We start from the raw sequence: 16,830 nt of genomic DNA on the forward strand, positions 1-16,830 counted from the left end.
TTGTTGGGGCAATCATATTGCACAAACATTCTGATCTTTCCTCCAGGCCCGAGTCTGTTGTGAGTAGAATAAAATAATCCTCCTGCAACCAGAGCATGGAATTCTTCTTCTCTGCTGCAGGACTTTGAGAAAAGGAAGGGAGGATTATCTGCTGAGACATATGAAAGTCTGTTGTGACTTTAGGTAAAAATGATGGATCGAATTGGAGAACTATGCCATCATCTAGGATCTTCTGAGCACCTGGATTTCACTCTTCTAGCTGTTATGATAACTAGAAATGCCACTTTTCATGACAGCTTATCTATATGCATCACAGACATTGGTTCAAAAAGGGACGCATAGGGAGACCCTTAAGCACGATATTCAAAACCCAAGATGTGATTCCATTTGATCTTCAAGGATTTATTCGAGAGGTGGCTGTCAATTTTTCTTTATCCATCTATGCTCTGCCAGATTTCTATCGAAATAGGAGCTTGAGGCAGACATCTGGACCTTGAGGGTACTTGGTCCTAATCCTTTTGACAAGCCTTCCTGCAAGGAATCCAAATATTTTAGCCATGTCCGAATGGAAATGGTCTAGTGGATGGGTCCCATACTGTAACCTGAAGCTTGTCCAGATTTTAGCATAGACTGAATTAGTGACCTATTTCCTGCTCTTCTGGAGGGTCTGGATCATCCCCTTCAAGAGGCCTCTGGCTTTTGGGATTGAGGCTTCAGAAGCCAGGCAGCTAGACCAAGGTTTTGGGGGGAGGTCAGATGATAGATCGGACCCTGATGTAACATACTGTGGACTGGAGGAAGAGCTAGCAGACCCTCTATCTTTAGGCTGTTTAGTGTCCCAAACCATCCCCTTTTAGCCCATATTGGTCCTATGAGGATCGTCTTGACACCTTCTGCTCTGATCTTTTGAAGTGTTCTTGGCAGTAAAGGAATTGGGAGTAAATGCATAGGCGAGACTGACCTTCCAAGGGTGGGCATATGCATCTACCCCCGCTGAAGAGTCCTTGGGATCCAAGGAAAAGAATCGTTTTACTTTTGCATTTTGATGGTTTGATAATAGATCCACCTCTGAATAACCCAATTTTTTCGTGAGCATGTGGAATATTTCTGTATTCAGTCTCCATGCTCTGGGATTTACATCCCATCTGCTTAGAAAATCTGCCTGGAATGTTGTCAGAGCCTCTTAAGAGGCAAACTGAAAGACTGGTGGTGATATTCTGCCCAGATGAAGATTCTCGCTGAAATTTCCTGCAGATTTTCTTATCTCGTGCTCCCCTGATGTCTCAGGTGAGCCACTATAGTCATGTTTTCCCGAGTACACTTTGACATGGGTCCCCTGAAGCAGAGATGCTGCTGCCTTCAGGGTCTTTAATTCCCTGAAGTTTGAGTACTTACTGCCATTCTCTTGTGGCAAAGTTCCTTGAAAAGCCACTTGGGAGATTACAGCTCCCTAACCTCTTTTGCTGGCGATCTCAGCAGGTGCTGGATCCATGATGTTAATTTTGCTAAATTTTCCGGACGTAGCCACCAATTCAAGGATGACTTTACACATAGTATCTATCCCAGTGGGAAAAAATATAAAATTCTGCAGGATTCTTGTATGGGCCTGAGACAATGGAATGGCTTGAATGCAGGATGCCATGGACTCTAGGACTAACATGGTAAACTTTATGGAGACAGTCTTTCAGTTCTTTAGGGTATAGACCTTAATCTTTGTATTTGCTTGTCTTTGGGTAGAAACAAGGTCTGCTTTTGGGAATCTAAAGGAATCCCCAGGAAGGTTTTCCTGGTGGAAGGACTTAGCTCTGATTTTTCTCGATTCACTAGCCATCCTAAAAGATTCCAAGATCTGGAGGGTCGACCGCTATGTTCTATGACAGGTGGAACGGAGGGAACCATTATAAAGATATCATCTAAGTAAGGGACGATACAGAGGCTTGTTTTTTTATGAATACTACAACTTCTGCCATGAGCTTTGTAAAAAGCTGAGGAGCTGAAGAAATGCCGAAGGGAAGGACGTTGAAATGATGATAATGCTAGATCTTTTTCCCTTGTTTGACCGTAAACCTCAGAAATTTTCAGTAAAAGGGACGTATGGGCACGTGGTGGCACGCCTTCTGAAGGTCGATTGTTGCCATGACTACATTTTTTTCGTATCAGAGGAATCGTGGATTTTATAGATTCCATGTTGAATCTTCTGTAGACTACAATGATTTAGACGTTTTAGATTTAGCATTATTCTGTAGGCCCCTGAGTTTTTTTTTTTTTTTTTTTTTTTTTTTTAAAAAAACTAGGAATAAACGAGAATTGCCATGCTTGGCACAGGCACAACCACCGATACCTGCAGATCCTGAAGACCTGATATCAGGATGTCCTGTAGTTTCAGAGATGACAGACATTATTTCTAGTCTCCGAGGAGGATAAGATGACAACTCGATTTTCGCTCCCACTCCAACTGAATCTAGAATTTTTCGGTCCGAAGATATTTCTTGCCATCGTGGAAGAAATTTTTCAATTCTGCCTCTCCGCTCGCTGGTTCTGGAAAACATTCTTTCCTCTTCCTCCTTTAGGATAACTCCAGCGACCCGTTTTACCTTTCCCTTTGTACTGTAGGGCTTGAGGCGATGCTTTTTATAAAAGATTACCCACAGCAGATCCGAATACATACTCCCCTTTAAAAGGAATGGAGCAAACTTTGGACTTAAAAACATTATCCCCACTCCACATCTTCAACCAGAAAGCTCTTCTCGTTAAGTTAGATAAGACCGAAGATCTGGCTGCTATCTTGACAGACTCCGCTGAAGTATCTGCTAGAAAACCTATAGCCTTTTTAAGTAATGGTAAGGAGGCAAGTAGGTCTTCCCTAGGAGTACCCTTAAGCCACGACCCCACTATCAGTATTCGATCAGTATTTTGTCTCAGGAGTGGGAGCCAAAACCAGGGTGGAACAATCAGAGAAAGGGCATGATGGAAACAAGTGCACCAATTCTGCATTTATCACTCACTCCTGGTTTTGGCTCCCACTCCTGAGAAAAAATACTGACCGAATACTGTCCAAATACTGATAGTGGGGATGTGGCCTTACAGAGATGCTTTTCCAGCTGATGTAAGAAGCGGACCATGGACCTTGTTACACAAGTTGAAGCGACGTCAAGTCTTCAGTGAAGCCGCAAAGGTTTCCCAACACTTTAACAAGCTGTCCATTTTCCAGTCCATTGGATCTTTCAGTTGAGAAGAATCTTCAAATGGTAGTAGTCTTCTTTGCTACTCTTGCCACCAGGATATCCACTTTCGGTAATTCAGACCAGCATTTGGTTAAATCTTTATCCAGGGGGAACCTATTCTTCATCTCTCCTGGAATACTCAGCCTTTTCTCAGAAGCTCCCATTCATCAGTTAATAAACTTTGTATATTATCATGAATAGGGAATACTGGCTTCTGTCTTGATTTTAAGCCTCTGAACATTTCGTCCTGAACAGTTCTGGGTCTTCTTCTCTTCCTCTACTTCCATAGTATTTCTCACGGCTGACACCAATTCCTCCATATCCTCAGAGGAAAAGCAATACTTTTTATCTTCATTCATGCTTTGATATGTGCTTAATTCTCCTCCTTCTGAGTCAGTACCATCTATATGGTTGTACTTATTCTTTTTTGCTGATGACGGACCCAGAGAACCAGATTGAGAGAAGGTTTAATCTCCTGCTGTACAATTCTCCTTACTTCTGCCATAAGGGAAGGTTGTTCTTCCTTAATAATCTTCTCTGTACACTTCTGGCATAGAGATTTCTTCATGGGCAGAAGTAAGCTTTTTACTACACAGATGGCACATTTGTGGGATATAGTTTACTCCCTCACTCTTGGTGCAGGATCCTTGTTTCCCTAAAAAATAAAAGAGGGGAGACCAACTAAATATGGATCCTGCCCAAAGAGTGGGAACTTACCCATACCAGCAATACTGGGCCTAGGTTCACACTTGGCTCTGCAGATGCAGATTATAGGGAACTCACACCTTTCATGGTCAAAGATCTTTTGTCCTACCTTAAGGTGTCTTCCTATCAGGGTCTTCTTATAGAGCAGAGACAGTGATCCTGCGTTCTCTCATGCAACAGATTGAAAGATTCCTCCTTCTGAAGCAAAAATCCAGCCCCCGATCCTTTGATCTGTATTTTCAGAGGCAATTTTTACATTTCCAGCCCGCGAAGCAATGCATTCCACGCTGGAACGCACTCGAAACTGATGTCACAGGTGCGCGTTGCCGGGAACTTCCAGCGCTTCCTGCATACATTTCACAGGTAACTTTCAGGGGAAATAGTTCGCTGGCCATAGCATCCCACAAATAACCTCTTCATCCCTTAGGGACAGGAAAAATACTGAGGATAGAATGTGGGGAGGGGCTATTTAACCTCTTGTGTCTCCTGTCTCTAAGATGGGAGGCAGCCTCATATGCTGCAATCGTGGAGGAGATTGGAGAAAAAAAAAAAACACTTAATATTTGGCGAGGACACAGAAGGGCATATCTCAACTTTGCAGACCTTAAAATAATTTTCCTCCTAGATTCCCCTTTCATTGCCCCCATAGAGTATGATGCTAACAAAAGTGCCCCCCAAACACACTGATAACCCCAGAGTGAATTCCTCCACAGTACACTCTACACTCATGGTATGATGGCCCTACGAACCCCCTCCCCCTCAACTCCCCTGGCAAAGTATGGTGACCCCAACTAAGTAGTAGGATGTCCCAACTCTTATCCCCACACAGCCCTCCACACAGTATAATGGGTCCCACATAGTCCTCCATAAGGCGCTGCTGGCCAAATTTAACTACCCTGTGGACCAAATTTGGCCCGCGGGCCAGAGTTTCACACATCAGCCTTAGTAAGATCTGATATCGCTGATGCTAGTGAGCATGCCAACTCTGGTTCAGGAAACAATGTGAACTGAGCAGTAGTGAATGTATGAGGGAGTACGTTGACAAGCAGCATATGAACGAGAAAGAGTGGTTATGACTGACCAAATGAAAATTTAGTACTAATGTACTTAAAAAAAAAAAAATGTACTTCCACCGTTCTCTGCTTGGAAGATTTGCTCTGGGGTTCTCACATGGTGACAAACTGAATTTGCAGAGATGTCGGGTAGCAGAGGGAAGGCTTGCTTGCAGCAGGGAGAATAGTAGAATTCCCAGCCAGAATAGAGATATATGACCTCAGGAATTCACACCTCATCAGGAGATAATTCCACTATACTTGTCGCCCAGTTGGGGTCAAAGCCAGGGACTAATGTGAAGAGAGTAGTTAAGTATAATGCTGGATAGATTTGTTCTCCTGACCTCACCTATGAGTCCACTGGAAGTGCAGGTGAATGCACTTGCTTAAAGGTGGATAACTTCTTAATCTTCTTTCTAGTGTTTTGTGCTTCCCAAGGTCTCCTGTGTCCCCCATTGAAGCGACCAAGAATTAAAGGGGTTGTCCACTACTAGGACAATCCCTTGATCTAAATGTTTGGCCCAAATAAAAAAAAAGCCTATACTCCTCTCTGGTGCCGCTCCAGCGGTGTCGGCACTCGGGGTTCCTGGGCTCTCATGCGGTTATGACGACACGTGAGCTTGGCGCCCAATAAGCGCTGTGTCACTGTCCCCTCTCCTTCGAATAAATTGAACATGAAGAGGAAGTCAGATAAGCTGCAGCCCTGACTTCCTCTTCATGTTCAATTCGTACGAAGGCGGGGACAGTAGCGTCAGCGCTGATTGGGTACCAGGCTTACGTCATAGCCGCATGAGCGCCCCGGGACAGTGAGTGCCGACACCAATGGAGCAGCGCCGGGAGGAGAATATAGGCTTCTTTATTTTAATCGGGACCAAATATTTAAATCAAGGAAGGGTATTCCAAGTAGTGCACAACCCCTTTAAGTATTACAGCTTTCCTCATGTATTTGTTCGAGCAGCCTACTTCATGGACTGCATAGCTCGGTCAACAAAATGACTGCCGATGGAGAACTTGAACAAACTTCATAAAGAATGATATTTAATTGGAGGAGACTGATGGACAAATCCTGTCACACGCTCCCCCACCAGCAGCCAACTTACGAACAGGAGAAGTATAGTCGGTGAGGAAAGAAGCTGCACTTAACAAGTACATATTGGTAAAGCCCACAAAATTTTGTACCGAATAAATTTGGACAGAAAGCACAGAAGCAGATACGGCAAGTCATTTAAGAATAAAAGCTTTGAGGCATTATTAAAAATGTGTCATTGTAGATCAGGTTCCAAGAATAAACACTGCCCCACAGACCTAACTGAAAATTGAGCTTCAGACCAGTAGCTTTACATGAAGCAGATATAAGAAAATTAAACAACTTTATTTTCTGTTTGAGAAATTGCTTTATCATGGGATTACCTTTTTTATTTTACCATTTCTTGGCTTATTTTCTTTTGGTTTAGCTGCAACAGTGAAGAACAATTACCTATAGGAGAGTTTGTCACATGTATGGGGAGCAAGGCTGAAGACCCTACCCACAGTCCCGCCCCTACGCACCAAAAGGATATTACTCCCCAACTTCAAATGCAGATTAAAGGGGTATTCCCATCTCCAAGATCCCATCCCAATATGTAGTAGGTGTAACAATAATAATATTAGCAAATATCTTCAATTAGAAATGTAGCATAGTATTTTTGATTTGCCATCTCTCTTACCTCATGTGCTGGCATCGCAGGACCTTAGGTATCCATGGTTACGACCACTAGCAACTAGCTAACTAACTGACTTTAATCAGTGGACGTAACCATGGATACCTAAGGTCCTGCGATGCCTGCACATGAGGTAAGAGGTAGTGAATCAGAAAAAATATACTACATTTCTAATTGGAGGTATTTGCTAATATTATTATTACACCTACTACATATTGGGATAGGATCTTGGAGACAGGAATACCCCTTTAAAGAACAACCAGGAAGTGGATTTCTTCACTAAAAAAGGATCTATTAAATCTAACAGTGTCATTACGGTCATGCCTTTACTTTAACATTCTAAATAGTGATGACAGGTTCTCTTTAGCCCCTTAATGACGCGGCCAATTCCAGTTTTTGCGTTTCTGGTTTTTCCTATCCAGAGCCATAACTTTTTATTTCTGTCCCCAAATACATTTACCACAATTCCAAGAGAAATTGTAAAAAACATACCCCACAATTCTGACATTGTCTTTACTGATCATCAGTACGATTATGACGGTACTATACATGTCCAGTTACTTTTACCATTTTAATGGTCACTAGAGGAAGTGGGAGTTGCCTTTTTACTTTGTGCTTGAGGCTTCCTGTCTAGTAATAGGGGCAGATCCTACTCTCTCATGTCATGGGTGAGGGGAAAAAACTAAAATGTAAGACTTTTTCCCCACTCTTAATAGCCCCCTTAGGGGACTTGAAGCTGCAATCTGGATGACTTGTGCTATATACAGCAATGCCACAGCATTGCTGCATATAGTGAAAATCACTATCTCCTTTGAAGCCTGGCCACAGGCTGGATTTCAAAAGGAGCTCCGTAAGGACAAGCATGAAGGTCTTCAGCAGACCCCCTGCTGTCATAGCAACCTCACAGGTGCGCCGGTCGGCGCATGGAATGACGGAGCCCCTATGCCAGTGCATGTTGAATGCAGCTGTCAGTTTGATGGAGGTATTTAACAGATTAACTCTGCTCCACCCACATTTGTTGGAGGTAGGTCTTGGCTGTAACAGCCATCATCTGCTGAGTATGGGGCAGGCTCACCACGTGAGCCCGTTCCATACATTGCTTCCGACTTGAGCTGTACATGCACGACGAATGTAGTGAAGGGGTTAATAGGGATGTTTCCTTTTCAATTAATTTTTATTTTGTTTTCTTAACCCCTTAACGACTGCCGATACACAGTAAAATGGCAGCCGATAAGGAGCCTTATTCCCTCATAAAGGGAATAAGTCTATAGCGCCCCCCAAGAGTCTGAAAAGCTCCAGGAGCTTAGCTACCGGGGATAGCAGAGACCCTGGTGAACACAATCAGGACTGATTTTTAAAGTTCCCCGGTCACAGTTATTCAATGAATTCAATTTTTTTAAAAAGATATAAAAATCATTTCTCTTTCTTCTGACGTGATAACATTTCAGAGAAGAGAGAAAAAAATATTATGCCACATGTCCTTGTAAAACTAATTTACATGGGTTTGAAGTCTAGACAACTGAAAACTCAGAAGGGAACACATCAGAGACATATTTTTTTTGTGTCTATTACTGTGGATACTTCACAACGGAAACCTAAACAAAGACACTTCAAATTTGCTCATGGTTGTGGTGTTGGCCATGAGAGTTCTTGCATTGACCGGGTCCGATTTAATAAGCATGGCGGAAATTGGGAGGAAGAATCTAGCACAGCTGGAAGCCGCATGGATTATGAAGGTGGACTCCGTCCGACTCAGGGGATTGAACAAGGTTCAATTTTGCCCTTTCCTTTAATTGTTTTTAGGATGTCTGGTTTTGCTTCTATTCATTCACTACTCCTACACTTATGGCACCTTGCACGGCACATGGATCATGGTCCTATTTTATATACACTATTACCTTTCACACAGTATCATGTCCACGTTTTAGATGTAATGATGTTCCAGACGTTATCATTTTTTCATCTCCTTTTAAAATGCCTCATCTTTGGTGTCATCAATTATTTTTTGTTCGCTCAGCTAGTCAGCTTACTCCATGAATCTCTGATTTTACAGGTGGTGAAGTGGTGTGAGGTTTGATAATGGACCCAGTGGAATACAGAGTGGTCATCAAGTTCCTTTACTTGAAAGGCCGCACACCAAAGGAGACGTTCAAAGAGATGAAAGAGGTTTATGGTGACGATTCCCCATCATATGATGTAGTCAAGAACTGGCATAGTCAATTGAAATTTGGTTGGACTTCAGTGCAAACCGCTCCAATTCCAGGACGACCCCACTTTGCTATTGATGAACACACCATCCAGCAAGTGGAGGTTGCCATTTTGGAAAATCGCAGTGTAACGATTTGCCACCTAGACCAAAATGTCAAGATTAGTGTGGGGTCTGTGGAAGAAAAAAATAATCATCCAAGACCATTTTCACATGCATAAGGTATCAGCTCGCTGTGCGATGGAAACCAGGAGGACTTTTTCAACAGACTGATCACACAGGATGAAAGCTGGGTCCATCACTATGATCCTGAGACTAAAGTCCAGACGATGCAATGGAAGAATCATGACTCGACATCTCCAAAGGCGGCACGTGTCCAACCCTCGGATGGCAAGGTCATGCTCAAAGTATTTTGGGACCAGCACGGAGCAGTCTTGATGGATTATGTATGGATGGAATGGTTAAGGGACCTTTTTAAGCTCTTAGGAAGCCTTTGCAGGTGTTTTTTGCTAGTTATTTTAATTTACTAAGATAACAAGTTTTGTGTTTTCATTGGCTGTAAGCCATAATCATCAACATTAACAGAAATAAACACTTGAAATAGATCAATCTGTTTGTAATGGCTATATATAATATGAGTTTCACTTTTGGCATTGAAGAACTGAAATAGAATATCATCAAAAAGTTACTTTAACTTAGTGAGAAGCACCTGTATATATCAGTGTGACATCTGGTTTGCATTATTCCTGGGTTGTATAGACTTTTATTCCTAAACTACATGCTCTTTTTGCTGAATGTTTTTAATCGTGACTTTTTATGAATCAAAGTTTGCTACTTTTATTGGGCATACGCTTATATTATCGGTAAGGATTTTTGGGGTATTTGGAGGGCCCTGTATTTATTTTGGCTCTATATAGGTATTTTTGTCTAATGTACAAGTATGGGGCATAAAAAAAAAATGTACGTACATGCTGATGAAACAACCATTTAATTTATTTCTAAACATGTAATGCACTGAACTTATGTGGACTTTTGGGGCAAAAAATACACAATGTGTGAATATCTCCTAAATGTGGACTGCAAACTCAAATACGTATTACACAGGTACATTCTATAATAGGTTTCCATTACCTTGTTTTGGTGACTCTGCTTGAGTTGCATCATCAGAAAGCCCAGTTGCTGAAAGTATGGCATCAGTATCCTGCTGCCGAGGTGCTGCCTCATCTTTGATACATTGATTGGCATCAGGAAGGCTGTTTGTGTCCATTTGTTCATCTTGCTTAAACCTTTGCCAGCGCTTTTTTGGAGCCACACAATTAGACTCATCAGACTCGTCCCATCCAAGGCACTCATTACTCAGCTCGGACTCCGGTTCAACCAGCTCCTTGCCACATACAAGTGATGTACGGCTTTGGTGAGGCTTTTCTATACTTGCATCAGTGGTTTCTACAGTCGACTGTACAAAAGCGCCTACACTTTCTTTTGGTAGTGTGTCTCTTTTAGGGGATGGCTTATGATGGAAGGAGGAATCCAGCTCTGTCCGACCAGGTGCCGTTGAGTGTTGTGCAAGATCTGAAAACAATTTGTCTTCAGACTGAAAGTTCATTATTTTTCCAGCAGTTAGGTTTTCTGCTGCCTGAGCTCTTCTTTTCTGCAGGATGCATGGTTTTATAAATCTTTTGTTTGAGCATGGCACTTTAGAATTAGGGCTTCCAGAACCTTCCATATGGCCTGTGGATAGAGGCAGGGGTGGTGCACCAGATGGTACCACAGAAGAATAAGCAACACCGGAAATGGCATTGTCATTAAGCTTATATTCAGATTTTATTCCAGCCACTGACTGCTCACATACCACTATAGGTCGGTTTTCAGAAGAGACATCTTGACGACTTTGCAAGGATGCTGTATTCTGTCCAGTCATGAGCTGCCTCTCCTTTGCTTTGGTATCATGCATATCTTTGATCATCATTAACAGAGTGCTGTACTCATAACCTGGCTCCATAGGTATTTTATTCTGCAGAGATGCCTTAGAGTCTGAACTTTCACAATTGTCCTCTTTAATGGCCTTGCCGGATGGCTCCTTTAGTCCAGACATTAACTGCTTTACTTCTCCAACCTGTAAAAGACCACAAGATCTTCCATGTAAATCAATGCCGACTGCAGGTACATTCCCATTTTTACTAGAGGTAGAGATGGATTTTGAGTCCACCTTGACCTTTTCGTGTTTGGGATAGGAGGTTCGGTGTTTCTCATCCAAGTACGATTTGCTATCTTCAGTTAAAGGCATGTTTTCATCCTTCATTAAATCGGCACCTTCACTGGTAAAACTGTTACCCAACACAGGATTTGGAGAGTTTGAGGAAGAATCTGATGAGGATACAAGTGTAGTACATGATAAAGAGGCTTTACTAGGTGTATCTGGACTGTCCAGTTTTGTCAATGCAGGATAGACTTTACTAGAGAATTGTGCATCTTTGTCACAGTCCTTCAAATCTTTAGACGTGGGAAGCTTCTTGTTTGAGTTTAAAGGACTAGATACAGGGTCATCCCTCACACGTTTGTTTTTACTCACTCCTACACACAATTTGTCTTCTGACTGTACGCAGTGCTTAGAATGAGGACTGGCAAGATCTGTTTGTGGTTTGAAGGTGTCTTTTGTGAGGGACACATTGTCACTGTCCGAAGTTTCTTGCTCCACAGGACAGGCACTCGTCTCAAACAACTTCGAGGAAATGCTGGATATCAAGTCACAACTAGTTGCACTGGAGCCATCATCCTGGTTAAGGCTGAAGGCATCTTTAAATCCTCGCCTGGCATGGTCTTTCTGGTAGGGTGTCATTGTAAACTTTGCATCATCGATTTTGCTATACAAATGATCAGGAGACATTGGTTTTATAGAACTAACAGATTCTTCATGCAACTGTTTGGTCTTGGCAGCAGTCTGATTTATAGGCTTATGGCTAGTGCTCTTATTTTTATTAACAGAGTTTATGTTATCACAAGGTGACGGGAGTGAGCGATGCAGAGAGGATTTTAAAAGGCCATTTAGTCCCCTATTCATTGTGCCATTGAACTCCTTCCCAATGTACTCCACTTGTGGGTCATCATGACTTCCAAGGTGCGCAAGTTCTCCATACTTTGTCTTGGAAAGACAATCTAATGCATGCGCAATACTCGACTGCCATAGTGTTAGAAGTTTTGATGGAATCTTAAAAAAATAAAAATAAAAACGTAAGAGTAAAGTAAGTAAACATCCATATTTAGTGGTTTTTAAACAAGATTGCCGATCTTCTGACAAATCTGCAGTCATCTGAATTCTGAGTGTGCAGTACACACACGTTTAGTCGGAATATGGCCAGAAAAGTCTGCAAATCACATACTTGCAGTCACACGACGACTCAATCCCTTTGGTGAATAATCACAGCGTGCACACATGCTTTTATCAGAAGACTGGACAACTCATTTAAAGTAAAGACATTTACCATTGGAGATTAAACATGGCATTCTTGTTGCTTCCATTATCCATTAAAAAGGACCAGTCTATTTTGGGCTTTTAAAATTAAAGGGGTTGCCCAACCTCAGGGACAAGTTTGCAGTCACTATGTGACTGCAGACATGTGAATCCTCCAAGCGCGTGAAAAGAAGATTCTCCGGTGGCGGGCAAATGACCACAAGTGTGTGATTTGCATACATGCAGTCACATGCTGACTAGATGGACGCAGCCTCGCTCTATTCAAGTGTATTGAGAGAGGCCGGAAGTATGCAAATCACATGTCTGCCATCACAACAGCCCACTTTCATCGTGGATAATCCTCACATCATGCAGTGGGCACACTGAGGATTCACAAGTCTGCAGACTTGTACCCCAAGGCCAGACAACTCCTTTAAGGCCCCTAACATCAGTCTTGATGGGGGGGGGATGTTGGAATCAAACGCTCTTGATTCAATGAAAGGCGCATGCCTCTTAATGAATCAAGTGTTTATATTATAAAAAGTGGGATGTACCTCGCCACAAATCTTACTAGTAAGATTTATGTGTAAGGGATGCCACATCTTTTCATGAAGTAGACAAGCTGTGGGGTCAGGTCACCATTCTGGCTCAGTTCATTTTTGCAAGAGTGGGGCGAAATTAGAGGTTGCGCAAACATTTTAGAAGTTATCAGTGTTTTAAGCCAGATTTCTGGTGAAAACACCATGATGAATCAGGGTTTAAAGCCCCCGTCACACTAAGCGAGATCGCTAGCGAGATCGCTGCTGAGTCACAAGTTTTGTGACGCAACAGCGACCTCAGTAGCGATCTCGCTACGTTTGACACTTAGCAGCGACCAGGCCCCTGCTGTGAGATCGCTGGTCGTGTCGGAATGGTCTGGACATTTCTTTGATCGTTGAGATCCCGCTGGGTAGCATGCATCGGTGTGTTTGACACCTTACCAACGACCTTGTTGACGACTCAGACACAAACACATAGGCGTGCATCGTTATACAGGTAGTTACGGGTCGCCGCATCGTTGGGAAGATCTGACTGTTTGACATCTCACCAGCGACCACACAGCGACGCAGCAACGATCCCTGACAGGTTGTATCGTTGTCGGGATCGCTGTAGCGTCGCTTAGTGTGACGGGGCCTTTAGCATTTTCTTCCACCCCTCAATCAATGCATTCCTAAAGACATGACATAACATTTTTTTTAGGTTTCGTTTTATAAGTCTTTATGGTGAATTGTTTACTGTGGGATGAACTGAAGTCCTAACACTTTTGATTACATACAATTAATTGAACAATAATTTTTTGTCACATATGGAATCACTTCGTGTAATAGCTTATTTAATTTTTCATAAAAGAAAAGCAAGGTCTTGTTTTTTGTGAGACGAGCCATAGTAATTGATATCTTGGAATACACATGGTATGGAATGACTAATAGGTCTAAACTTACATATATTTTCTTTTTGTAACATATGAATAACAATGGAAAAAATGCATACTTATGTGACACTAATGTTTTATCTGTGCATTGACAAAAGAAATTAATTAACTGAAAACATTAAGTTACAATTCGTAGTTGGACGTATTCTTTTTCGGTAGGCATCGGCTTGTAGCGCTAGGAGGGACAATATGATTTTTGGCATATTTATACATTTAAAATATTGATTCCAGATATGGATTCCAAAGCTCCCCCTTAATGTCAACTCAAAGTAATAAAATTATAAAAAGGGTTGTCTAGTGCTGCTCACTTCCGCAGCTGATGTTCGGACCTACACGAGACGAGTACACATCCTGTACATTACAATAGGCCATGTGCATGCATCTCGGCAGGAATGTGGAGTCATAACGGTCAGTCCATTATGTGGAGTCACGTTATTGGTACTACTTATCTCTAATGTGAAAATGGCCAATGCAGGACTAATCCTTTATAGACAAAAAGGCATATAACTTATACAGAAAAAGTCCTTACATTAACCAACAAGAAATAGCTGCTAAAAGCTGTAGATCGCCTTCTCATTTGAGGACAGGAGCTTCTTCAGGGTCTTATACAGTGTACCAGAAACTGATAAAAGCTTTTCTAAGATTTAGCTTACTAATATGTTCTGAATAAGGGGGGGGGGGGGGATCATAAAAATAAAAAGGACCAATTTTACTTAGAATTGAAGTTTTAAACATAATACAAGCTGTAAGACCATTTTCTATGACCCAATGACATCTCACTTAAAAAAAAAAATAAAAAATTAAATTGGGACACTGGAGACTTCAAAGATCTAAGAGAACATAGGTATGGGTTTAAGATGAGGCAACAGGCTAAGGAAAAAAAAAAATATATATCTTATGTACATTTGCAATTTTCGGATAATCAATTGATTCACTCCCCGGTGGGAAGAACAATTCTTACCTTGTGTGGCCCTTCCTTTAGTTTTTGAGGATGTCGTGGGTCTGGCAATCGTTCAAACTGATAAGCGCCTTTGAAAGAAACAACTGCCTTACCAGGGACCCAAACCTTCTCAGTTAGGTCTCCCAAAGTTTCAACATAATACTGCCACGGTGTTTTTTTAGTGCCTGGTTCTGGAAAATAGAAAAATATTCAGAGAGAAATGTTAGTAACACAAAGAATACTAAATAACTTGATCTTGTCAAAATAATAATCCTTGTTATATGTTAACAGGGACTTACAGACATCACTGTTATTCAAACCTCACAGACAGGAACAATCACTCTAAACTAGCTGCCGCTCCATCTCCACTAAAGGTTTTCTCTCTTTGTCCCAATACATATGAGGATTTACAGGTGCTTCTCACAAAATTAGAATATCAAAAAAAGTTAATTTATTTCAGTTCTTCATTACAAAAAAATGAAACTCATTATATAGTTATTACAAACAGAGTGATCTATTTCAAGTGTTTATTTCTGTTAATGTTGATGATTATGGCTTACAGCCAATGGAAACACAAAAGTCATTACCTCAGTAAATTAGATTAATTAACAAAAACACCTGCAAAAGCTTCCTATGCTTTCAAAAATGTCCCTTAGTCTGTTTCAGTAGGCTCCACAATCATGGGGAAGACTGCCACAAGGACGGTAAGCCACAAAAAGTCATTGCTAAATAAGCTGGCTGTTCACAGAGTGCTGTATCCAAGCATATTAATGGAAAGTTAAGTGGAAGGAAAAAAGTGTGGTAGAAAAAGGTGCACAAGCAATCGGGATTAACGCAGCTTTGAAATGATTGTAAAGAAAAGGCCATTCAAAAATTTGGGGGAGATTCACAAGGAGTGGACTGCTGCTGGAGTCATTGCTTCAAGAGCCACCACACACAGACGTATCCAGGACATGGGCTACAAGTGTCGCATTCCTTTTGTCAAGCCGCTCATGACCAATAAACAATGCCAAAAGCGTCTTACCTGGGCCAATGAGAAAAAGACCTGGACTGTTGCTCAGTGGTCCAAGGTGTTATTTTCAGATGAAAGTAAATTTTGCATTTGATTTGGAAATCAAGGTCCCAGAGTCTGGAGGAAGAGTGGAAAGGCCACAATCCAAGCTGCTTGAGGTCTAGTGTGAAGTTTCCACAATCAGTGATGGTTTGGGGAGCCATGTTATCTGCTGGTGTATGTCCACTGTGTTTTATCAAGACCAAAGTCAGTGCAGAAGCCTACCAGGAAATTTTAGAGAACTTTATGCTTCCCTCTGCTGACAAGCTTTTTGGAGATGGAAATGTCATTCTCCACCAGGGACTTGGCACCTGTCCACACTGCCAAAAGTACAAATACTTAGTTTACAAACAACAGTATCACTGTGCTTGATTGGCCAGTAAACTCGCCTGACCTTAACCCCATAGAGAAACTATGGGGTATTGTCAAGAGGAAGATGAGAGACACCAGACCCAACAATGCAGACGAGCTGAAGGCTGCTATCAAAGCAACCTGGGCTTCCATAACACCTCAGCAGTGCCACAGGCTGATCGCCTCCATGCCACACCACACTGATGCAGTAATTGATGCAAAAGGAGCCCTGACCAAGTATTGAGTGCATTTACTGAACATACATTTCAGTAGGCCAACATTTCAGATTTTAAAGTCATTTTTCAAGCTGTTATAAAGTATTCTAATTTACTGAGATAATGACTTTTGTGTTTTCATTGGCTGTAAGCCATAATCATCAACATTAACAGAAATAAACACTTGAAATAGATCACTCTGTTTGTAATGACTCTATATAATATATGAGTTTCACTTTTTGTATTGAAGAACTGAACTAAATTAACTTTTTGATGATATTCTAATTTAGCGAGAAGTACTTGTAAGGGTATTTGCACATGAAGCGTTTTTGCCACGTTTCCGCGGCGGTTTTTCCGCTGCAAAAATGCTTGCCAAGTCGGACTGCCAGCTATTGCAATGGTAAACCTGATGTGCTGTTCACATGATGCGGAAATTTCCGCTCAGGATTACCATTGTGGAAAAA

At 41.7% G+C, this 16,830-nt stretch overlaps 1 protein-coding gene across 3 annotated transcripts in view; it reads right to left on the reverse strand.

Moving 5' to 3' along the window:
* NSD1 (nuclear receptor binding SET domain protein 1) overlaps positions 1–16,830 on the reverse strand; it is an 81,552-nt gene that overhangs the window by 44,632 nt on the left and 20,090 nt on the right. For all 3 annotated transcript variants that reach the window (XM_073651192.1, XM_073651190.1, XM_073651191.1), the window contains exons 4-5: positions 14,771–14,940; positions 10,019–12,095 (exon numbers count right to left, since the gene is read on the reverse strand). In XM_073651192.1, coding sequence (XP_073507293.1) covers positions 10,019–12,095; positions 14,771–14,940 — 2,247 coding nt within the window. The remainder of the gene's footprint in view (positions 1–10,018; positions 12,096–14,770; positions 14,941–16,830) is intronic.

Source organism: Phyllobates terribilis, unplaced genomic scaffold, assembly GCF_046119375.1.
Source record: "Phyllobates terribilis strain yellow unplaced genomic scaffold, ASM4611937v1 Scaffold_11__3_contigs__length_659146591, whole genome shotgun sequence".
Lineage (NCBI taxonomy): Eukaryota > Metazoa > Chordata > Amphibia > Anura > Dendrobatidae > Phyllobates > Phyllobates terribilis.